The sequence below is a fragment of the Etheostoma spectabile genome, unplaced genomic scaffold (assembly GCF_008692095.1).
Source record: "Etheostoma spectabile isolate EspeVRDwgs_2016 unplaced genomic scaffold, UIUC_Espe_1.0 scaffold00005448, whole genome shotgun sequence".
NCBI classification, from domain to species: Eukaryota; Metazoa; Chordata; class Actinopteri; order Perciformes; family Percidae; genus Etheostoma; species Etheostoma spectabile.
In genome coordinates, this window is record NW_022603265.1 from 46376 (window position 1) to 71810 (window position 25435).

Sequence of the window (25435 nt, forward strand, 5' to 3'; positions counted from 1 at the left end):
ATGATTATTTTAATATTCCAACCACTGCACATTCAGTCTTTTTCACATTGCTTTTGACGTTATTTCGACAACAATGTCAATTTATTATTCCCACGTCATCTCAAAATATACCAATACATCATGTAAAATATATTGCACCTATATTTTCTACAAATTCACTATATATACAATATATAAAAAAAACAACACCATGGAATCAGTTCTGTTACATTACAGTAACTAATATGTAAACTTAGATTGTCAAACGTGTGTATTATTCACTACCTCGGTGTATTGTACATGATGCGTGATCTTTGGTCTTTTTCAGATGTTTCTCCCTGAAATCCTCATCTTCTCATTCAGAGGCTAGAACCTGGTTTCTGGAGCCTGTGGGTGAAGAAGGAGAAATCATCATCATCATCATCATCACATTTGATGATGATGATGATTGGAAATTACAATGACTGTATTACATTATTCTCTTATTACACACAGGCCTGAACTACACACACATGCTCAGTACCTGCATGCACTAATGGAGAGAGGTCAGTGTGTGTGTGTGTGTGTGGGGGGGCTGTCCATAGAATGGCGGTTGGGGGTTTGGTGCCTTGCTCAAGGGCACCTTGGCAATGCCCAGGAGGTGAACTGGCCTCTCTCCAGCTCCATGATCCGAATGGGGGACTTGAACCAGCGACCCTCCGGTTCCCAACCCGACTCCCTGCGGGCTGAGAATGGGGGACTTGAACCAGCGACCCTACGGGCTGAGAATGGGGGACTTGAACCAACGACCCTCCGGTTCCCAACCCGACTCCCTGCGGGCTGAGAATGGGGGACTTGAACCAGCGACCCTCCGGTTCCCAACCCGACTCCCTGCGGGCTGAGAATGGGGGACTTGAACCAGCGACCCTCCGGTTCCCTACGGGCTGAGAATGGGGGACTTGAACCAGCAACCCTACGGGCTGAGAATGGGGGACTTGAACCAGCGACCCTCCGGTTCCCAACCCGACTCCCTGCGGGCTGAGAATGGGGGACTTGAACCAGCAACCCTACGGGCTGAGAATGGGGGACTTGAACCAGCGACCCTCCGGTTCCCAACCCGACTCCCTGCGGGCTGAGAATGGGGGACTTGAACCAGCAACCCTACGGGCTGAGAATGGGGGACTTGAACCGACGACCCTCCGGTTCCCAACCCGACTCCCTGCGGGCTGAGAATGGGGGACTTGAACCAGCAACCCTACGGGCTGAGAATGGGGGACTTGAACCAGCGACCCTCCGGTTCCCAACCCGACTCCCTGCGGGCTGAGAATGGGGGACTTGAACCAGCGACCCTCCGGTTCCCAACTCGACTCCCTACGGGCTGAGAATGGGGGACTTGAACCAGCAACCCTACGGGCTGAGAATGGGGGACTTGAACCAACGACCCTCCGGTTCCCAACCCGACTCCCTGCGGGCTGAGAATGGGGGACTTGAACCAGCGACCCTCCGGTTCCCAACTCGACTCCCTACGGGCTGAGAATGGGGGACTTGAACCAGCAACCCTACGGGCTGAGAATGGGGGACTTGAACCAGCGACCCTCCGGTTCCCAACCCGACTCCCTACGGGCTGAGCAACCGCCCCCCAATATAGTGTGGTCTAGACCTACTATCTGTAGAGTCCTGAGATAACTCCTGTTGTGATTTCACTATAAATAAAATGTAACCGAACTTAATCGAGATATCGCAATAATAAACCCTTAGATGGGACGAAACAAAGAGCATGACGTACAGGACACATAAATGGATACGTACGTTTCTATCTCTGCTCCTCAGGCTGCCTTCAGGGTGGTGAACCGTGACCGTGGTGATAATCTGCAGAACAACATGAATTTGACATGGGTTCACTATTCCTAATACTGCGTTATGCCTTGTTGTTGTTTTGTAACCTAATAACGATGTGTGTCTTTACCCTGTCGAAGTCGTGTCTCTTCTCTTTGGACTCGGGGTGCTTGTCGAGGACGTGCAGCACGGCGTCGTGCAGCGTGACGAAGAACATGGACGACTGGACTTCGTCGTCGAAGAAGCAGCAGTCGTGCAGTTTCTTCAGGATGTGAGCTGCGTCATAAGACATTAGTCAAAGAGGGCTGGTTGGAAGGGGATTGATAAAGTCTACATTATTATTATTTATGCAGTTTCTTCAGGATGTAAGCTGCGTTATAAGACATTAGTCAAAGAGGTCTGATTGGAATTAATGACAAGTATCTGCCATGCATAGGGTGCAATTTATGGGATTTATGGGATCTTCTGTCTGGTCTATATATCCCTGCATCTCCTGAATTATCAAAAATTAATTCCTACCATTGAAGTGTTCAATACTACGTCACCAATAGACCACTCTGTACATGAAAAGTATTTCAAATGAAGTAAATCGCTGTAACATGAACACTCGATAGTGCCATTGAACGATGCATATCGTCACTGTCAGATGATGGTGCTTTCAGGGTCCGTGGTAGTGGCCAGTAAAAGGGAGCGTCGTGCGGTGATGACAGTTACGTTTAGGCACCAACATGTCCTCTTAAGTTCAGTTAAACGTTGGTGGTTAAAACACTCCGAGGAAGGGTTTCCTGGGTGGAAGTATTTAGTTTTCGACATGCTATGTCACTTTGAGATTAACATCAACATTGAACATCAACAATGAATTGTACATTTCTGACTTTATAATCTCAGAGAATATCCAAGTTCTTTTTCTCAGAAATGTCCAATCCGTTGTACCGTTTTACTGATATGGTCAAAACAACAGGATGTCTTTTTAGCTCGTCTGTTGGACGTGACGTGAACAAAAGCAATGACTTTAAATAATCCAGTTTTATACTTACGATCACAAGCCACGATGTAGACCTCAACCTCCACCCGGATCAGCTCTTTCAGCGCCTGGAGAAAAGGTAAAGATGATGTTTTTTAAACGGATATGAACATGTAGGATATATGAAAGAGCTGCCTCCAACTCACCGTTTTAAGTCCCTTCAGAGCGGAGATGTCCAGAAAAGAGACAGCGGCGAAGTCCAGGACCAGGCTGTGGAGGTCCACTCTGGGAACCACGATGTTGGCGGGAAGCTCGGCGCTCCAGTCGATCCGGACCGGAAGGTCCTTGAAGTCGGTGGGCAGGTCCAGGTCCTCCATGTTGCTCTCATCCTCCGACTCCTTGATGGGTCCACACGAGGTGTTCAGGAAGCCTTTCTGTAACGGTGAGATACTTTTCACACATGTTCGGACTTGTCTACGTTTTTGAGTAATTTAAGCAACACGATATAACGCGCACGTGATCTTTTGCAGATCTTCTGGGAGTTTGGGTCAAATTTGCACCACATTGGGATGGGAACTTGGCTTGGTATCTGATGGGAAGCTGGTGAGGGATTCTGAAGGAACCCAAGGACTTCCTTAAGCCCAATTGCGGGTTATCTGTACGCATTTTGAGCTCTCCGTGTGTGTGTCTATGCTGCATTCAGGGGACGCAAACATCCATGATGAGAAGAAAGTGACGGGTTCAGGAAACGTGACACGGGGTTGGCTTTGGTAAAAAAAAGCTGATTTTTGCCATTTCATACTACTCACTACGGCGTAAATTCATACGCAATTGCAAGGTAATGCAAGCATTAACCCTAACCCTAAATCCCACATACGCCATTTCATGAGATCAGTCTGCAGTTGGTGCGGGTCCAGGTCGGATCATGTTCCCCCCACAAACAAACCCTCCAGAGTTGGATTGAAACCGAGACCAGGTCTCGGTGCCCTTGTTTGACCTGCTTTTGGTTCCTAACCCTAACCCCTAACCCCCAACCCCCAACCTTAACCCTAACCTTAACCCCTAACCCCCAACCCTAACCTTAACCCTAACCCCTAACCCCTAACCCCCAACCCTAACCTTAACCCTAACCCCCAACCCTAACCTTAACCCTAACCCCCAACCCTAACCTTAACCCTAACCCCCAACCCTAACCTTAACCCTAACCCCCAACCCTAACCCCTAACCCCCACCCCTAACCCCTAACCCCCACCCCTAACCTTAACCCTAACCCCCAACCCTAACCTTAACCCTAACCCCCACCCTAACCTTAACCCTAACCCCAACCCTAACCTTAACCCTAACCCCCAACCCTAACCTTAACCCTAACCCCCAACCCTAACCTTAACCCTAACCCCCAACCCTAACCTTAACCCTAACCCCCAACCCCTAACCCCCACCCCTAACCCCTAACCCCCACCCCTAACCTTAACCCTAACCCCCAACCCTAACCCTAACCCCTAACCTACCCCTAACCTTAACCCTAACCCAAACCCCAACCCTAACCTTAACCCCTAACCCTAACCTTAACCCCTAACCCCCAACCCTAACCTTAACCCCTAACCCTAACCTTAACCCTAACCCCCAACCCTAACCTTAACCCTAACCCCTAACCCTAACCTTAACCCTAACCCCCAACCCCTAACCCTAACCCTAACCGCACCAAGGGGGAAAATCAACTCTAGTGCGCTTCAGTCGAGCTACATGAGGGCGGTGTAAAAGCCTCCTTGGTGGATTTCCTTTTACAGGGTCCTGGCTCAGCTGCTTTACTCCAGAAGATAGAATTCTAGCCTGTTTTAAATGTTGAGTGGCAAGTAAACCAAAGACAACAAACCCTCAGGACATCTCAGACCTGCTCGTATCATGGTCACACATACTTGCATCTGAGATAAGTGGAGGTGAACCTTGTACCGTCTGTTGAGCAAAATGCTATCACACTCCAAATATTATTTTATGATGACCTGGATAGATTTCAAACCAAAACAGGAAGAGACAACAATGGCAGGGTTCAAATAAAAGGGACGGAGACTTACGGGATTTTAAAAGCATTGTTGTCGTGAAAGTCTTTACTTACTGAAGTCCACTGAAGGTCTCCCTTCTTTAGAAGTTTCCGGATCATCCTCAGGGCTTTATTTCTTTTTCTCAACACTCTCAGGGGATTAAATCCAACCTGAGAAACACATGAGAGGGAATAAGATCCCACGTTGCAACCTAAATAAGCTAAACGGAGCATTTTTTGAATGAAAGCTGATTTTCGTTGTACTCACCGCTTCCACCAGCTTGCTCCTGAAGAACTCGATGTTGGCAAAGAAGATGGGTGATGGTATCCTGAAGATCTTCACTCCCGCTGGCTCATATATCTGGAGAGAGTCATTAACTTTATTAACCCTAGTTATGGCCCAAATCAAAGCACAACAAGGCCGTTGAATGGAAAATGCAAAGATAACAGAAGTGATTCTTATCTCCGCTCTGGTGTCCGTAAGAACTAGGAGAGACATCAAACTGTCAGTACAGGTGTTTTTAAGGCATCCCTCCCCCTGCCCATTCTGAATGAATGATATAAGATTCTCGGGACCCTGGTACTCCCTTGGTCCCAGGTTTGGCTGCTCTATACACGCTAAAAGTAGTGATTATTTACATGGAGTCTGGTGGAGATATGCTGCTCTATACACGCTAAAAGTAGTGATTATTTACATGGAGTCTGGTGGAGATATGCTGCTCTATACACGCTAAAAGTAGTGATTATTTACATGGAGTCTGGTGGAGATATGCTGCTCTATACACGCTAAAAGTAGTGATTATTTACATGGAGTCTGGTGGAGATATGCTGCTCTATACACGCTAAAAGTAGTGATTATTTACATGGAGTCTGGTGGAGATATGCTGCTCTATACACGCTAAAAGTAGTGATTATTTACATGGAGTCTGGTGGAGATATGCTGCTCTATACACGCTAAAAGTAGTGATTATTTACATGGAGTCTGGTGGAGATATGCTGCTCTATACACGCTAAAAGTAGTGATTATTTACATGGAGTCTGGTGGAGATATGCTGCTCTATACACGCTAAAAGTAGTGATTATTTACATGGAGTCTGGTGGAGATATGCTGCTCTATACACGCTAAAAGTAGTTATTATTTACATGGAGTCTGGTGGAGATATGCTGCTCTATACACGCTAAAAGTAGTGATTATTTACATGGAGTCTGGTGGAGATATGCTGCTCTATACACGCTAAAAGTAGTGATTATTTACATGGAGTCTGGTGGAGATATGCTGCTCTATACACGCTAAAAGTAGTGATTATTTACATGGAGTCTGGTGGAGATATGCTGCTCTATACACGCTAAAAGTAGTGATTATTTACATGGAGTCTGGTGGAGATATGCTGCTCTATACACGCTAAAAGTAGTGATTATTTACATGGAGTCTGGTGGAGATATGCTACTCTATACACGCTAAAAGTAGTGATTATTTACATGGAGTCTGGTGGAGATATGCTGCTCTATACACGCTAAAAGTAGTGATTATTTATATATTTACACCGGCCAAGACTACAATAAACGCTGTGTGGCGGAGGAGAAGACTCTCTTATTTGTCCGTTAAATATGGAGCTGTAGCCTGGAAACAATGGGGGAAAAGCTCCTAAACATCACTAATTATGTCATGCATCTCTTGTTTTTAATCCGTATAGAAAGAGAGTCTAAAAAATTATAATTTGCAGTTCAACAGGGGGTCATGTGACAATTATGAATTTAACAAACTATGTGGTAGAGTGCTTTAGAGGGGCTGCTAAGTGGATTTCTTTAACCTTTGGACTGAGTTATGCTAGCTTTTTCTTTCTGTCTTCTAGCCTTTATGCTAAGCTAACGGTGTAGCCCAGGACTCCAGGAAGTGCGCTCAGCCTCGGAGCCAATTTTGTCCACTGGCCACTTAGGAATTGTTAATCCATGGACGTTTTAAATTTGAAAAAATGGATTTTAAAACCCGTTTGTCAACACAATGTAAAGCAGACACAACTCCAATCAACTCAACAGGCGCCATTTTGGATCTGATATCCAGGTATTATACATCCATGATGTAGCTTCATATGTAGTGGACAGGTATTAAAATGGTATTTATCTTCTTACCCAATATTTCATTTATATTTACATTCTGTGCTGTGTGACTGATTTTGCCGCTGCAACACTGTAATTTCCCATTTTATTGGGATCAATATCTATCTATCTATCTATCTATCTATCTATCTATCTATCTATCTATCTATCTATCCATCTATCCATCTATCTATCTATCTATCTAAAGACTTACGTCAGTATAGTCCTTCCTGTCTTTGTAGATGTCCGTTCCTTTGATGTTGGCCAGCACGCTGCAGCGAGGGCTGAAAAAAACGAAAGGACATTAAAACTTCAAAGCTTTTTAAATCGGAGATAAAACAGATCTAGGGGTTGGTTTTTCCGTGTGAGGAACAAGTAAAGATGCCTACAACTGAGCCCTGAGGACCACACTGATCAGCTCCACGCCGAGGCCTGCAGCCAGTCCGAGATCCAGTCCCAGCAAGATGGCTGCAGCACAGGTACCCAACCACACCACCTGGGCGTGGAGGATGGGAAGAAACACAAAAATGGGAAATATGGCTTTTTTTTAGCACAAAATGGCAATGATAAACCTTACGGTGCAGAGAGATGTGAGAACTTACACAGTCTGGTTTGTCTCTCCTCCACAGGTACGGGATGTCCCGGAACTGCATCAGCATGCCCTTCAGGTTGACGATGACCACAGCCCCCAGCACCGACTTGGAAAATAACAGGTCAAAAGGTCAGACTTCAGCCCGTCAAGGTGGTTGGTGGGGTGAGGAAGACGTGAGGGAGACGTGAGCTTTACCTTCGGGAGGGGCTCCAGGAGGAATCCGATGGCCAGTGTGACGATCATCACTATGATGGCTGACAGTAAACCAGCTATCTGAAAAAGGACACAACAGGTGTGTTAAACCCCAGAGACGACGGGTGGTCCTGTTGGACCACATGTCTTAAAGAGACTCATCTGAAGTTAAAGTGTATGACAACTGTAAACCTCAGCAGAAAAACGCACTCCACAACAGAGAAAACCTAGTCATTTTCTCAATAAGGATTTTGATTATTAGCCATGATGTCTCTATTCACAAGGTCATGGAGAAGTACTACGCTACCCACAATCCTAAGCGTAACTGCAATGCCTCTGACTGGTTGAGTTTTTCTTAAAATTCTTTATATAAGCATGTCATTTCGCATTTCATTGGGATCAATATCTATCCATCCATCCATCTATCTATCTATCTATCTATCTGACAGTCACTATTGAGCTCCATTTGACAGTAATAAGAGCCGCAATGCATTTTGGGGGCAGTTGAGTACGTCCAATAACATTCACATCTCATACTGAAAAATTCTGCTAATTTAGTATACATCCAGGCATTTCTTGTGTACACAAAATCTACTAATATTTGAGAAATAGAATGTAAATGTACTTAGCTACGTGGCTCAAACTCACTGGACTTTGTCTCAGATTTGAATCAAACCTGCCTGGGGTTAGGATTAAGGCAAAAAGGACATGAGGATTTGAGGATATGATGGTTTACCTGAGTCTTTCCACCTGTGCTCTCCTGCACCGCACTCCTAGAAAGAGCTGTACTCGCGGCGAAAGACTTGAAGGAAGCTCCGAAGATGTTGCTGGCTCCGAAAGCTATCAGCTCCTACAGAAAACCCGTGAAACGCTGTTTGAATCCGGATCAGATCTGCCGCTTCTTTCGTTGATGTTGTACATTTGTAGCATCAGTACGTACCTGGTTGCCATCGATGGTGTAATCGTGTTTCACGGAATAGACCTTCGCCACGGAGAAGGCAACAGCGAAACCTACTATGGCCATGGGAAACGCTTCCACCGCCGTCTCCTGGAAGACGTGCAGATTCGGTGCTATCGGAGACTCGTACCTGAGAACAGACAGTCTGCCGTGTTGAAATATTTCCCCAATATTCAACATAGATACTCTTTAAATTCAGTCTCAGATGATATTTGTCATTGTGGTTATGGGTCATCAAAGTTCACGGTTCTTTTTAAAATACTATAATTAAGATTTTCTATATGTGGCTGCTTTTGTGCGTTTAAAAATCATTTGTGCATTGCCTTATTATTACATAACATTTTAGAGGACTAACAGGCTTGCAAATAGTCATGCTACCAGACTAGCTAGCGGTCGCTAACACTGGGATTTTCGGCTAGCTTAAAATATGCAAAACCCCGGTTGGTGGGGTGATAAACTGGAAAATATAAAGTGGCATGTACAATAATTGACAAGAATCTGGAAAACACAACGGCTGCAATAACTCTGGTTTATGGAATCACGCGTAGATTTGCTACTATTCGTGTGATCAGACTAGCTAGTGTTTTGCTAGCACTAGCAGCTAAAGTGGGGTTAGGGTTAGCTTAATGCTAACTAACGTTGCTAATAGCTACATTTTGATTTTGGTTAGTGGGTGCAGGGTATTGCAAAGCACATAACCAACCCTGTCTCCTAAAAAAGTATGTTCCAAAATAACTAAACTCAAAATTAATGAATTTTTAACGGACTACGTTTGTTTTAACAAGTCTGCGTGCTAGCATACTAGTCCGTGTGTTAGGGTACCAGTCCGTGTGCTAGCGTACCAGTCCGTGTGCTAGCATACCAGTCTGTGTGATAGCGTACCAGTCTGTGTGCTAGCGTACCAGTCCGTGTGCTAGCGCACCAGTCCGTGTGCTAGCGTACCAGTCCGTGTGCTAGCGTACCAGTCTGTGTGTTAGGGTACCAGTCCGTGTGTTAGGGTACCAGTCCGTGTGCTAGCCTACCAGTCCGTGTGCTAGCGTACCAGTCTGTGTGCTAGCCTACCAGTCCGTGTGCTAGCGTACCAGTCTGTGTGTTAGGGTACAACACCGTGTGTTTGGGTACCAGTCCGTGTATTAGCGTACCAGTCCGTGTGTTTGGGTACCAGTCCGTGTTTTAGCGTACCAGTCCGTGTGCTAGCGTACCAGTCCGTGTGTTAGCGTACCAGTCTGTGTGCTAGCGCACCAGTCCGTGTGCTAGCGTACCAGTCTGTGTGTTAGGGTACCAGTCCGTGTGCTAGCCTACCAGTCCGTGTGCTAGCGTACCAGTCCGTGTGCTAGCATACCAGACGCACGTTGTGAAACGGTCGCAGTTTTTAAACCGGGTTAACGTGAATTGAAACAAATGTACATTGTTAGGTCTCCGAAAAGATTTTTTCTTAATGCCCATTAAACGTGCGGATAAACATGGATAAAGAAAAGGGTCTTTTGAACGGCAAGTTTACTTTCAAAGTCCTCCGAGAAGGTTCTCTCCACAAGACTAAAGTTATTTGCATGTACTCTGTCCATCTGAATTAAGTTAGCACCAACAAGTACATCCAGAAAAATATCCCTGTTAAAGAACCTCAAGAAGAGATTAAAAAATGTGCGATTAATTTCAGGTAAATCACGTTGAAGTATGTTAATGGTTTGACACCCCTAGTTAAGTTAAGTAATAAGTAAAGTATGTTACATAAGTTAAAACAACTGGATCTCTGGTTTCACACTTGACACACACAGCAGTCCTCTGACATACTGTCCACACACAAATCCTAGTTTTTAGCTTCATATAAAGCAAAATGTCGTACCCTTTTGGAATATGGCCAACAACGTCAATGCCATATCTTGTCTTGAAGTCAAACGCGTACGAAACTCCACACGCGATGACGGTCTGGGGGAGAAATGACAAGAAAGTTGTTAGACCCGACTCATGGGATTAGCTTCAAAACGAGAGATACGCACTATCTTCTGGTCTACGTTGTGTAAAAGGATCCTTTGAACTGACACGAATGCTTTCTCATAAGTGTCAATAAACGATCTCATGAATCCCATAAATCATTGTTGCAGATGGCACTCCGGACCATCACAGTCATAAAACGTCACACCCCAAAATTGTTTCATCATCTTTACTGTTTGTACAACTAACAAGTCTATGGAAATCCATGGACGTTTAAGGGTCACGTTGTGCAACGGTGCTTACCATGATAACCTCGATGGGGATGGGCACCGGCAGCTTGGATTTGAATCTGTCGTTCAGCTCCTTCACGACGAACACCACCACCATGATCACCACGGAGATCACCACGTCACACACGTTGGTGGAGGCGATCTTGTTAAAAATGATCTCCAGGGTCTGAAAAAGACAACAAAAAGTCAGGTCAAGTGCACGAATGACCAGGGGCAGGGCAAGGACTGGGGCTTTTGGGGCTCCAGGTCCCAATGTTTTCTCAAAAGCCCCGAATCTTTAAAGTTTTTACCACTGGGGAAATATCGCTCATTCATTTTGTAAACTCTACTCAACATTGGTTTCAAGATTAGGATGCTAATTCCTACTCTGCCAACATTGCGTAACTTAAATTTTTGGTGAGTCATCCTCGACATTTGTAATGTTTTGGTTTCAGAATGATGAAGACGGTTGAAGAACAATTATATGCAAAACAGGATCTTTTACAGCAGGGGTGTCAAAGTCCTTTTGGTTCATGGGCCACGTCCCCCTAACTGGATCTCAAGTGACCAGGGACCCACTCCAGAAAGTTCAGAAACTTTATCTGCCGCAGAGATTCTTCCCTAACCCTAACCCTAAGACCATTATAGCGAAAATAATAATGTTACGGACTCGGGAGAGAGGGGTAACATCCAGGGAAAAAACTTTCTTGGATTGAAGTTGTAAATTTAAGAACTCGGATATTCTCTGAGATTAAAGTGGTGAATTTAGAATTGATAATAATTAGAATAAATTACTTTCCAGTGTGCTTGATTGGACCCTTTGGCGGACCGTCCTGGCCCACGGATCGTATTCATGTGGGAGACCCCTGCTGTACAGGATCACTTTTTGCATGGACTTGGCATTTTCTTGTCAAATGGCTTGGAAATCAGTGCGTGTAGCTGCTGTAGCCTACACGGCCCTCCCTGTCTGGGTCTGGGTCGAGCCCCTAATCTTTACAACTTCCGACTGAGTGAATGAGTAAGAAAGTTGTTCTGTACTTACATAAATGAGAGAGAGTGGCCCGCTGATGCCTGGAACCGTCAACCCCAACACAAACTTGAGCTGGGACACCAGGATGTGGACAGCAGCGGCTGTGGTGAAGCCGGATACCAGGGTGTCGGACAGGTACATGACAACGAAGCCCACCTGCAGGATACCCATCGCCAGCTGGAAGAGACAGAGAGGTCATGATGTTGGGTTGGTAGTATTTAAAAGACACGGTAGTCTTGCATTGCCAGACCTGTCTCCACAGCGCTGTGGAGTAAGGTCTGGCTACACTACATATGCATTCTGGGATGGTTGGACCAAGTACACACAGAGATGCACGGGTAAGATCTGATGAGGTTTAACCATGCATCAGCTGATTTAGATATCTCACGTTACTGTATTGGGTTTTCTTTTAGGGGGGTGCAAATGTTCCCCCAGAACAAGTTCCTTCTCGAGACGATTTAGCAGAGCCACCGTCGCTGTGTCCAGAGCTTAGCCCCGCCCAAGACGACTCTGATTGGTTTTAAGAAATGCAAACAACGCAGAGTTCTTTTCTCCTGGTCTGTCAATGCGAGACTATCGAAGGGATAGTCGGAGTGGTTGTGGCGAGTGTGTTTCACCTGCATGATCCCCGTGAGGAAGGTCAGAGAAGAAGCCACCAGCACCCTCTGCTCGTCTCGGGTCAGGCCCTCCAGCCCGGTGATGTTGAGGGCCGGACCCTCGTCCGGGACTATCCTGGTGACCACCGAGCCGATCATCAGACACAGGACTGGGAACGGACCTGGAGAAAGAGAGAGGCTAGCAGATTAGCTGAGTTGGAGCCTTTTGGGGAGCAGCTAGGGATGCACACGTCGTATCCCTTACCCACTGAGATGTGTCTGGAGGTGCCCAGGAAGAAGTAAATGACAACAGGAAAGAAGGCGGAGAAGAGTCCGTACCAAGGTGGCAACGAGGCCAGCAGGCAGTAGGCCAGACCTGAAACCCCAAAAAACAGATGATGACTTCACTTCTCTGGTAGCTGCTGTTAGCTAAGGCACTACTGGTCATTTTTCTATTAAATCAACTCATCGATCGCCATGAGTAATGGAGGAACTCGTCTAAAGGAATGTTCAAACACAGGATTCTTGTCCCTACCGATACCAGTCCTGTGTGATCACAGATGCATTTGTCTCCTGGCTTTGTTTAGGTCATGCAGTGGGAACGAGGCCACTGATAACGTCACCGGGCCAGTCCCAGTGGGTTTTCCGCGTAACAGGGTTAATGAATCATTCATGTGATTTCCCCCCCCCTTTCTCCCACTCTGGGATGGCCGTTGACGGGACAGGCCTTGTTACTGTTGGCTCTGCTGCTGTTGGTCCATGGAGGGCTGCACACAGACTTCTGGGTCACATGACGCTGCCAGCAGCCATTTTGCCAATAAGTGAACCTTTTAGACATTGTGTTGTGCTGCGTTCAAGGCAACCCGTAACTTGTGTCTTCCCAACCTTCTACCAGTGAAATTTCCCTGGCACAACAATCAAACCCATAACTCAATACTCATGAACTCGTAACCAGATTGTCACGGTCACAGTTTTTGACGTCACACACACAAACGGCAACGGCGACCCCTGTTGATGCTGTGCAGACGCTGGTGAGAGAAATCTAAAGAAACAGACACGAATAGGCGACGTAAAGTAACGTCACGCATTGTAAGAAAACAACACACATACGATTGTGTACCTCTACAGGTTCCGTTTATTAAATGAAGCCCAACGTATGTTTGACTCGAAATCGCTAGCTCGTTTGTTAGCTCATTTGTAGACCCCACGAGAGATATACCCTACAAATTTGTAGACCCTTCTAGCTAGCTAGCTAGAAGGGTTTGCGGTGCGACTCGTGACTTGAAGTCGTAACTTACGGGCTAAAAACGGTGTCTGGAACGCAGCATTAGTGCCGTCCGGGTTTCGTTGGCGTCATATTAACCCGTTCTCGCTCCCAACAACTCGTAAAATACTGAGCATCGTTACTACTATTTATTTTGAGCTCTTGATTTCTCTTTAGACTTTTAATTTGAATCATGACTACAACTGCCCTCCATGATAAGTGAGGTATTTGTCACTGTTATTTTCTCAATTATGATGTTTGCAAGTGACACGGGCTGCAAACATGCATCTAGTATCCATCCAATTGGTTCAAAGAAGACGTGAAATCTTGACTTTCCACTAGGAGACTTTAAAAGGTAAAGGTTGACCTTGCAGGACAGCTACCAGTCCCGTGCTGACCCCGGACACGATGTCACTGAGCAGCCACTCTTTGATCCGGTAGACCTTCATCCAGCCGACGACCGGCAGGAGGGAGAGAGCGGCGTTCTTGGCTCGTCTGGCGTCACATCTGCAACGGCCCAGACAGAAAGTCCATGGTAAAGGTCTCTGAAGCTTCAGGTTAGGGCTGGGCCATGATTCAACGTCCTAATTCATCGTCTTTCAATGGAATCATATCGGGATGAAGTCCTATATCGAGATGTCGTGCTGTACAATTGTTGTATAAGTTGATCATAACAAGCACATGCCGTCATGTAACTCAATTTTCTCCAAAAATCGGCTTTGTTTTGAGGGATCATTTGAAGAATTGCGGATTGGCTTTGACATCACACAACATAGTGAGTTGGGAAAAAAACATATTCAGTTTTTCTCTATAATTTCACTACCGATGATTATTTATCTGAAATCTCATTGTAAAAAAACACCAATTTTCAACCCTTACAATATGGCTCAATATCGAGGTATTTGGTCAAGAATATTGTGATATCTGATATATATTTTCTCCATATTTGGTATGTTCATCTGACAAAATCTTTGGAAAACGGACTCAAAATCAGAAAAACAATGAGAGTGAATGCACCGTATTTGAGTATTAATTATTCCATGTATCAGTCTGTCTACATGGCAGCAGTAAAGAAGAATACATCGTACTTAAAGTATCACCAAGTACTTTGCAGTGGGGGAATGTAACTAGGTACATTTACTCAACGAGTGTACTTAAGTACAAATTTGAGATACTTTACTTGAGCCTTTTGATTTCATGCCCCATTCTACTTCTACTCCGCTACATTTAGTTTCCAGTTCCTCACATGGGAGGTTTTCTCTCTGCATTGAGTACTTTTACTTTTAATACTTTGAGTAACATTTTCAATGCAGGACTTTTAACTTGTAACAGAGTAGTTTTACAGTGTGGAACTAGTACTTTTCCTTAAGTAAAGGACCTGAAATACTTCGTCCACCACTTGTAGGGGAGAACAAGGTCAAAGTCACTTTTTTCTGCTTCTATGACAAAGTAAATATGTAATTATTTAAATAAGACATTGGAAAGCATACTTAAACCTTCTTAACATTTATTTTTCCAATGTTCTTACACAACAAAAGTCTTACAGACAGGTACGTTGGATCAAAAATGGTCAATGTGAATTTTAACCAGATAAATGTCAACGGACCAAAATGTCAAAAATAAAGTACAAGTGATATATATTGTATATATATATACAGAATATACACTGGATTGGACTTAATGCATTGGGCTACAGTGTTATTTTGGTACATTAAGGCAAGCTAAAACCAAAAGCTTTATGAAATACCATGATTTGACCTCCATTTAACTGTTAAAACGGAGCCAAGCCTTAAACAAAATGTATTTCATGTATGAAAAGTATGTATAGATATACAGTATATCTATATATACAGTGTATCTATGTATACAGTGCATGTATTTGATTGATCACGAGTAATCGCAAATTGGATTTACTAGGATTTACTTTAAATAATAAGTAAATAATTGCATGACAAACTGGTTTAAAAGAAACAAATTCTTCCGTTTTATTATCTCAACCATAACCATTTATTAAAAAGAAGTATTCGTCTTATTTTGGCGGGGCATCCGTGTGAACTGCAGCACTAGAAGGCTTAGGAGCAGCTCCTAAACCAATGAATACAACTGAATTACTCTCAATCTTTTTTTGCACTTTGAAGTCTTCAAACTTTTGGAGTGTCCTTTGTTTGTATCTGTTATTAATTTCTGAAAAAATGCAAATAATTTGATCAGAAAAAAAAGCATTTTGAGGGTCCTTTGTGATCTGGTCTAGCTTTTCCAATGTTTTAGACACCGCTAGGGAAAAAAGAAGAGTAACCCCACCCAGAGTCTCGTTCCCGGACCCCTTTTCAGTTCCTAACCAGACTCCAAGGGTTAATTATGATAAGAAGTGATGACAAATGAATGAACAGGAGCTCAAAACCAAGTGAAAAGTGGGGTTCCTTACGTGAAGTAGTCCTTGACGTGGTTCAGCATGGTCTTGCCGCGCCTGTAGACCTTCTCGTGGTCCTGGGCGAAGGCCTCCTCCGAGTACAGCGGCCGGGCCACCACGTACTGCTTCGCTCCCCGAACGCATCATCTCTGCTGTCCCCGGGGCGCCGCCGCTGCTGCTGCCTCGTTAGTGGCTCTGAGACCCGTTAACCACATTAGGTCAGGAAGAGGCTCCCGTCTTTGCTTTTGAACAGCACTTATCAAATCACATTAACAGGGAACTACAAAGGGGCCAGACCCAGTAATATAGGGGCAGGTACATGAGCCAGGTAGGGACTTGTCAGGCTCTATTTGGGCTCCAGAAACAAGAACACCACAGAGGCTTGGTTTGGGATTTTTAGCACTGAAATGGGACTTTTCCTGGATCAACTGGAGCCCAACGTTACAGGAGAGGATTAAGGGCCACATGTGGAAATAATGGATTTGGGTCCTGAGTTGAAAGTCAGAATTCTGAGTTGAAAGTGCGAGGCAGGAAAAGAAGAAGAAGACTAGGACTTCAGGAAAGCATCACCTCGAAGGAGACAACAGGGTCAAACGAGTCCATTTTTAAACTTTCTGCTTCTAGGAATAGTTAAAGGATCAGGACCACATGTCGAAAGTCAGAATTCAGAGTTAAAAGTCAGATTTCTGACACATTTTGCACATTGTGGCCCTGATCCGCTTCCATACAAAGTCAGAAAAAAGTCTGATTTCTGACTTTAAAATTAAAATTTGCATTCATTTTGCACATTGTGGCCCTGATCCGCTGAACCCACATCAGCACATCTGGAATTCAGCTTCTGATTTTAGAGATTTCAACAGTACAGTACGTGAGTAGTTACTCATTCCAGTGACTTTCATATCCTGGTGTAAAGCAGTGCAGATTGTCCCACGTACCTGACAGCGTCCTAATCCGTCTCAAATCCCAACCGTCCACTCCTGTCTCCGTCTTCCTCGTCCTGCTCCCGGAGATCTACTGCGATCTCAGCCGGCTCTGCCATCCATAAATGCCCCCCCCCCCTTTCTGCTGCTTATCAAGGCTGTAATTATTAACAGCAATTATGATCAGCTCCGACGCCTGCTTTATCCTTGACCATTGTTCTGACTGATAATCTCTAACCTGCAACTTTCAGAGATTTCCCGCCCCCGAGGAGCATTTGGAAGACACTGTACCGATGGGATGGGGAGGACGTGGACCCGGGGCAGGGTCATCGGTCATCCAAGTGGAAATCAAGTAGCTTTTCAGGATGGGAAAGTCCACCGCAGCGCTCGGGGGTGCACTTCAAGGGTAAAAATACCCAAGATTTGTATTCCAAGATTCAAGATATCGGGTCAGATAACGTAACGGGTCGATCTGTGAGTCATCTCAAAACCCAACTGACCTTTTGGTGTTTTTTCCTCGGGACAGAACAGAAAGTTTTCCTTCCGCTTACTGGCAACACCAGGCAAAATGGATAAGAAACAGCACAGGCTGTAGGAGTGGGAGGTGTGTGTGTGTGTGTGTGTGTGTGTGTGTGTGTGTGTGGGGGGGGGGGGGTGTGTTGCTGGTTTCAGTGCAATCTTATCGAAGTGTCTACTCAGAATTAAGTGGGGCGGTAAGGCCTGCCCCCAGGATCGAGCTCAGGTCAGGCCAGGTTCATGGAAGCGCGTGTGTGTGTGTGGGAACCCAGATGTGTCGAAATATAATCTCCATTTTTGGGATTGTCGTTTGTTCTTTCCAACCTGAGAGTGAACGTGCATAATTGTCAATGCGCATGTCGTGTTTTTTAAGGTGTGCGTTTGTGCTCATGTGTGAATATGTGACAGTGAGTGTGTTTTCTCACTCACTGGAACAACAACTCTTAGGGAAAATCCCCCAGCCCGTACAAATAATGATAATAAACTATATATCTATCTATAATAAAGTGATCTGATTGTATGGCTGTGATCAGGTGGTTTCGGCCGGCCTTTGTTGTGTCACACCATGCCCGGTGATAACCGATTGATATCTGATGAATAAACAATGATCTGTCAAGGTCAGCCACTTTCCACCCGCTGTGATTTTATTCCCATTGACAATAAAGAGAAACAGCGATCGTCCAATCACAGCTCAGCAACCGTGATAACGACGCTCTGCTTTTCCAAAGGGTTATTGCCGTCTTTTCAGTCGGTTTTCTAAAAGCTAAACCACAGGATTTAGTGGGAGCTGGGTTCACATCGCAAGACTTCGCGAATTTTTTAGGGGGGGGTCTCCAAGGCCCGTGGACCCGGTTGGACGGACGTCAGAGCGATGGACAGATTACAGACATGAGCTGTGATGGTGCACCACTCCCCCCGGCTCGAACCGGGTCGGGTTTCTCCAAATATCCCGCTGTTTTTTGGTCTTTAATGCAGACCTTATCATCCGTGTAAGGTCGTGGAAATGTCGCGGGCCTTTTATGATCAGTTGAAGTTGAAATGATTGCGCTGACACGAGCATTAGTGAAGACAAATGGTATACAATCTCTGTTTGAGGCATATCATTAAATACATTAAATTATACATTTTTGGGTTAAGCTGAACTGTCTGTTATTAACTGACACACATTTGTTAAGGTACGTATATGCAGTATTGTCCTAAAAACAATGGGCCTAATTCACCAATATCTTCCTAAGAATTTTCTTAACTTTGTTCTCCATAAACTTCCTAAAGAATTGTTTCCACCTGTGTTCTTAGGCTTGATGAATCCCACTGTCACCCCCCTAAACTGTACATATATATATATATATTGATATAATGAATATTAAATATGAAGGGTCTATGGTCACTCCCAGATGTGAGTCGAGTGCAGATTGGAGACAAGAAAAGGGGGACGACATGCAGCAAAGGGACACAGGTTGGAGTCATGCGGTAAGGACTGAGCTAACACTCCCCCCCCCCCCCCCCCCCCCCCCCCCCCTCCCCCCCCCCCCCCCCCCCCATTCATTTCTTATCAGACAGAAGAGAACGTACTCTTACTGCTATAAGCAGCCAACGAGATCAAGAAGAACTTGCAACTTGAGCACACAGAGTGTCCTGGACTGTCCCGCTGGGGTGGACAGAACGTGATGAGACGGCTACAGGGGGGCTGGGGGAGTCAGGGAAGACGTGGTCTTCGCACTGCAACACTGTAAGGTCTCTGGTCTTATGGTCAGGACTGTCCTGGTTACAGAAGACGTGGATCTGTCTTGGAAGAGGGACACATATGTGTTACAATGTCACAACCCTGGAAACAGCTGATTGTGTCCCACGTGAAACTAAAAGTCAACGTTGACCTTTTAGAAGTCACATATATGGGACTTCTTACAGGTCCAATCTCAAATATAATTGTCCCCCAAACCCTAACCCAGTGGGTTTATGTCAATGCAATGGGAACCAGTGCATTGGAAATTAAATATTTAGGAGACAGGCTTGGAAATAAAGGTCTTTGACAATTGTCCGACGTGGAAAGACAGAGAAAATGGAAGAGACACAAAGATCTGACAACCCCAAAGGTAAAGTTCTCGCCTTGATAGACCTTGATAGACCCTGACAGACCTTGATAGACCACCTTGATAGACCTTGACAGACCTTAATAGACCTTGACAGACCTTGATAGACCTTGATAGACCTTGACAGACCTTGATAGACCACCTTGATAGACCTTGATAGACCACCTTGATAGACCTTGATAGACCTTGATAGACCTTGACAGACCTTGACAGACCTTGACAGACCTTGATAGACCTTGACAGACGTTGACAGACCTTGATAGACCTTGACAGACGTTGACAGACCTTGATAGACCTTGATAGACCTTGACAGACCTTGACAGACCTTGACAGACCTTGATAGACCTTGACAGACGTTGACAGACCTTGATAGACCTTGACAGACGTTGACAGACCTTGATAGACCTTGATAGACCTTGACAGACCTTGACAGACCTTGACAGACCTTGACAGACCTTGATAGACCTTGACAGACCTTGACAGACGTTGACAGACCTTGATAGACCTTGACAGACGTTGACAGACCTTGATAGACCTTGATAGACCTTGACAGACCTTGACAGACCTTGACAGACCTTGATAGACCTTGACAGACCTTGACAGACGTTGACAGACCTTGATAGACCTTGACAGACGTTGACAGACCTTAATAGACCTTGATAGACCTTGACAGACCTTGATAGACCTTGACAGACCTTGACAGACCTTGACAGACCTTGATAGACCTTGATAGACCTTGATAGACCTTGGACAATGAAACCTGAACCTGAAGCAGCTATTAATGCATTTAAACCATCATTTATGTCATTAATAACACTTTTTCCTACAGTGACATCAAAACATCGCCAATGCAAAAGGCCCATAGACACTTTTTTTTTTTTTTTTCGATGTTTTTGACGCCGTTTCAAATTTATTTGTCACTTTTTCCAGCTTTTGGTGCTTTTAAAAACAAACAAACCCTGAGCTGGTTTAATAACAGGTTTTACACTTATTCTTGGAATTCATGGTCGACAAACCTCCTTCATATCAAATTACACATAGGTTTATAGTTAAAAAGGCCGAAATTATGAATTATTTAAACTAGTCTTTAGTTTAAACTCAAAGTTCAGTCCAGATACTGTTTTGAAACCAGAAAAAAAAAAGAATTCAAATTCTATACGATTAAATAAACCCCCCCCCCCAAAAGAAATTCAGTGACAGTAATCATTGATTTTACCTGAAGAAGGTTGCATGGAATCATCCATGTTATTTTTTGGGCAATTTGCTTGAAAGAAATCCACATTTCTGATTTCCGAAACGGGTCAGTTTGACCCGAGGACCACACAAGGGTTAAAGCCGGAATTCTGAAAATCAGAACTCAAGTCCTTTATTTTAGAGAGCAACAACAGCAAAACACAAAGCGTTCAACACGAAGATGCATGAAGACCAGATGCAATCAGAGGTCATTGACCATGGCGTGCTAATGGAGCTCAACGGCACGGCTCCAGACGTCCACTTCTGCAGACATGTAACGTAACTTCTCCGTTTTTGAGTTTTTAAAGCCCCCCCATGATGAAGATGCAGATGAAAGTGTAAATGTTAAGCAGTTCAAATGTCATTTATGGATGCAGACAGGTCCCTTTACTCCCAGTCAGGCCTCCTAGTTTAAGTTTGAAGGTGTTGTTCTATCATTCCTCCTCCTCTGGTCTTTATGGATTTACATATTTATGAGGACAGGGTCGACACAGTTGGACCAGCAGTGGAACAGTGTTTATGGTCGGACCTTCAAAGCTCTCCAATCAGGACTGGATCCCAAAAGGAGGACAAAGGTTACAGGTTCACGCGGGCTGGGGGGGAAATCCATAACAACAGTAAAGACCAACGTAAAAGGTAAAAATAGATCCAAACATGAGCCGAAAGGTCGGTTTTTAGTCCACGTGGAACCCTAAATCCCACTGGATGTTGGAAAGCATTTCATAATCCACACTATGAAAACTAGATTTTATGAAGAAATAAAGTCCATCAAATAAATTCCCACTGATTAAACACTACGTCTAGACTAAACGTAGACTAAACAGTGACAACAAGGGTTTGTGTACAAGGCAATGCAAGGACAATGTACTGTTATGGACACATTATACCCAAAAGTATGGAAGAATGTAAAAATGTATTTGATTTCTTTGAGTTAAAAGCCAGAAATCTGAAAATCAGAACTGAAATCCTTTGGTTTTTTTGGCCCTAATCCTCTTCCATAGTGAGAAAAACCCAAAGTGATCCACAGATTACACAAAGGAAAAAGAAATATTCAACATAAAGATAACAGATGAACTTAAAAGATCATTGGCAATGGACCGTTATGGACATATTATACCCAAAAGTATGGAAGATTGTGAAAATGTGTTTGAGTTTCTCAGAAAAAAGAGGGGATTTCTTTAAGTCAAAAGCCAGAAATCTGAAAATCAGAACTCAAATCCTTTGTTTTTTTTACCCTAATCCTACAAGTACTCTTCAGATTACACACAGTAAATCAAAAAAAAAAATCAAAACAATCCATAACAACAGTGAAGACCAACGTAAAAGGTAAAATAGATCCAAACATGAGCCGAAAGGTCAGTTTTTATTCCACGTGGAACCCTAAATCCCACTGGATGTGGGAAACCATCATCCAAAATAGGGTGGATTATAGAGATTTTAATAAAAAAAATAACAACATATGGAGACAATGTCAAGACGTTCTCAATTACATTTCCATTTTTTGACTTTTTTACAGTTTTTAAGCAGGACAAAATGACCTGGTCATAGGCCCTCATGTTGCAAGTGTCGTGTTTTCTAAAGAAAAGTTGTAAAATTGTTGCTTCTAAATTGTCTAAATTTTGCTCTAAATGCAAGATGATTCCCGACCTCGTTGGCTTTTGATCCCTTATAAAAAGCCACGTCTAGTTTGGGGGTCACATGTCATGTTTCACACGTCCATGAGTGGTCAGCAGCTCCACAAACAGCCATTTCTGGTCCAAACTGGGTTTAATTACACACGGTTTCACGTCTTCTAGGTCCAAGGAGGTCAAATTAGGTAATAGACGTGCAAAGAAAATACACAAATACAACCACGTCGAGTAGTTTCTTCTCCCCTCTCCCATTCATCATCTCACAATCCCTCAGATTTACCTTGTGGCCCTTTGGAGGGGCCTCATTCAATCATTCATTTCATATTTATTACACAGGAAAGTTAAAAAGTGACACTACATGACAACATGAACGGGCCTGACTCAGTTGAAAAAAACGGGTTTTCCTGTTCTGCAGATGCACGAAACACGGTTCCAGCACGTCGGGACAGACATTTGGACAGGACGTCGATGTGGACTGGACAAATTTGGACAACAAAAGCAACAACACAGTTACATAAAGACATTTATACATCAGCTGGGCTGGACAGATGAGTTATCAATGATGGTTAAATGTGCAGGTGTAACTGTTGAGAGGAGGTTTTTGATGTCTTTTTGAAATGTGCGATGCATGATGGCGATCTGATGTGACGTGGGACTGTCCTCCTAAATCTTGGTGTGTGTGTGTGTGTGTGTGGAAAAAAGACGGGTCCGACCCCGAGGTTGGACTAGACTCCTCTAGTGGCTGCAAGAGTGAGAAAAACCTGTGTTTTGCTGATTTAAATCCAGCTAAAAACAATGAAAAAACACACGTGCGTTGTGATAAGTTGGACTGTGACTGCCCTCTAGTGGAGACACGCTGTTAATACACAAAGACACATGGCACCAGTGTGTACACTGTGTACTGAAATACCACAAACCAGGCTATATGAACCACATGGGTACTACCAGGTATACTTCTACATATTTACACTCTATGTTTTGAGACTTGATTTCACCGATATTGCAGACCAAAACTGTCCAAGCGGACACATCAAATATAATAAAAACCTTGTAAATAGCTCGGTGCAGGGTTGCATCGTATGAGGATGGTTGGGAAACCCAAATCTTTGTCAGAGAGATGTGGATCGGAGTGGATACGGGGATGTGGAGGGGCGTCCCGTGACGTGACTCCTACGTCGTCGGCCAGAGATCCTCAAAACACCGGAAATACCAGGAGCTCTCACTCTGATGTTAGTTCGGAGGACAAGGCAAATGTAAAGGTAAACAAGGGGATTTGCCTTGGTGGTTGCTGCATACATAATGATAAATAATAACGTGTAACAGTGATGAGACTCCCCTTTTTATTATTCAAGGCCTACACCACAGAATCCATTAAATACTACTTGATATCCAACGTTTTATCCACACGTACCTTCACCTTCATAGACTCCAGTTCCATATTCACTAGCTTCATTTGATGCGTTTTTTGTCACTTTTTTGGACGTTTTTTAGCCGCTTTGTCAATTTTTTTGTCACTTTTTGGCCGTTTTTGCCGCTTTGTCCAAATTTTTTGTCACTTTTTTGGCCGTTTTTTAACCGCTTTGTCCAATTTTTTGTCACTTTTTGGCCGTTTTTTTGCAGCTTTATCAAAAAAAATTGTCACTTTTCGGCCGTTTTTGCAGCTTTGTCAAATTTTTTGTCACTTTTTGGGCCGTTTTTTAGCCGCTTTGTCCAAAGTTTTTGTCACTTTTTCGGCCGTTTTTGCCGCTTTGTCCAAATTTTTTGTCACTTTTCGGCCGTTTTTGCCGCTTTGTCCAAATTTTTTGTCACTTTTTGGCCGTTTTTGCCGCTTTGTCCAAATTTTTTGTCACTTTTTGGCCGTTTTTTAGCCGCTTTGTCCAAACTTGTTGTCACTTTTTTGGCCGTTTTTTAGCCGCTTTGTCCAATTTTTTGTCACTTTTTTGTCACTTTTTTAGCCCTTTGTCCAAAGGTGTTGTCACTTTTTCGGCCGTTTTTGCCGCTTTGTCCAATTTTTTGTCACTTTTTTGGCCGTTTTTGCCGCTTTGTCCAATTTTTTTGTCACTTTTTTGGCCGTTTTTTAGCCGCTTTGTCAAAGTTTTTGTCACTTTTTCGGCCGTTTTTTAGCCGTTTTGTCCAATTTTTTGTCACTTTTCGGCCGTTTTTTAGCCGCTTTGTCAATTTTTTGTCACTTTTCGGCCGTTTTTGCCGCTTTGTCCAAATTTTTGTCACTTTTTTGGCCGTTTTTTAACCGCTTTGTCCAATTTTTGTCACTTTTTGGCCGTTTTTTTGCAGCTTTATCAAAAAAAATTGTCACTTTTCGGCCGTTTTTGCAGCTTTGTCCAATTTTTTTGTCACTTTTTGGGCCGTTTTTTAGCCGCTTTGACCTATTTTTTGTCACTTTTCGGCCGTTTTTGCCGCTTTGTCCAAATTTTTTGTCACTTTTTCGGCCGTTTTTTAGCCACTTTGTCCAATTTTTTTGTCACTTTTCGGCTGTTTTTGCCGCTTTGTCCAAATTTTTAGTCACTTTTTCGGCCGTTTTTTAGCCGCTTTGTCAAAAAAATTGTCACTTTTCGGCCGTTTTTTAGCCGCTTTGTCCAAAGTTTTTGTCACTTTTCGGCCGTTTTTCGGACGTTTTTAAGCCACTTTGTCCAATTTTGTCACTTTTCGCCCGTTTTCGGCCGTTTTTGCCGCTTTGTCCAATTTTTTGTCACTTTTTTGGCCGTTTTTTAGCCGCTTTGTCCAAACTTGTTGTCACTTTTTCGGCCGTTTTTTAGCCGCTTTGTCCAATTTTTTGTCACTTTTCGGCCGTTTTTTAGCCACTTTGTCCAATTTTTTGTCACTTTTCGGCCGTTTTTGCCGCTTTGTCCAAATTTTTTGTCACTTTTCGGCCGTTTTTAGCCACTTTGTCC

The 25435-nt window shown here is 44.0% G+C and overlaps 1 protein-coding gene across 1 annotated transcript; it reads right to left on the reverse strand.

Annotated features, from left to right (window-relative positions):
- Positions 1 to 290: 290 nt before the first annotated feature.
- On the reverse strand, positions 291 to 17297 carry LOC116677632 (chloride anion exchanger). Its single transcript, XM_032507988.1, has 21 exons — positions 17072 to 17297; positions 16152 to 16331; positions 14094 to 14233; positions 12728 to 12838; positions 12484 to 12644; positions 11879 to 12043; positions 10871 to 11023; positions 10479 to 10561; positions 8618 to 8765; positions 8414 to 8527; positions 7681 to 7758; positions 7496 to 7591; positions 7283 to 7389; positions 7108 to 7177; positions 5065 to 5157; positions 4872 to 4967; positions 2965 to 3192; positions 2832 to 2886; positions 1925 to 2070; positions 1768 to 1827; positions 291 to 366 (listed from the first exon to the last, which is right to left on the reverse strand). Exons 2-21 carry the CDS (start codon positions 16178 to 16180, stop codon positions 346 to 348), a joined length of 2154 nt encoding a protein of 717 aa, XP_032363879.1. The 5' UTR covers positions 16181 to 16331; positions 17072 to 17297; the 3' UTR covers positions 291 to 345.
- Positions 17298 to 25435: the final 8138 nt, after the last annotated feature.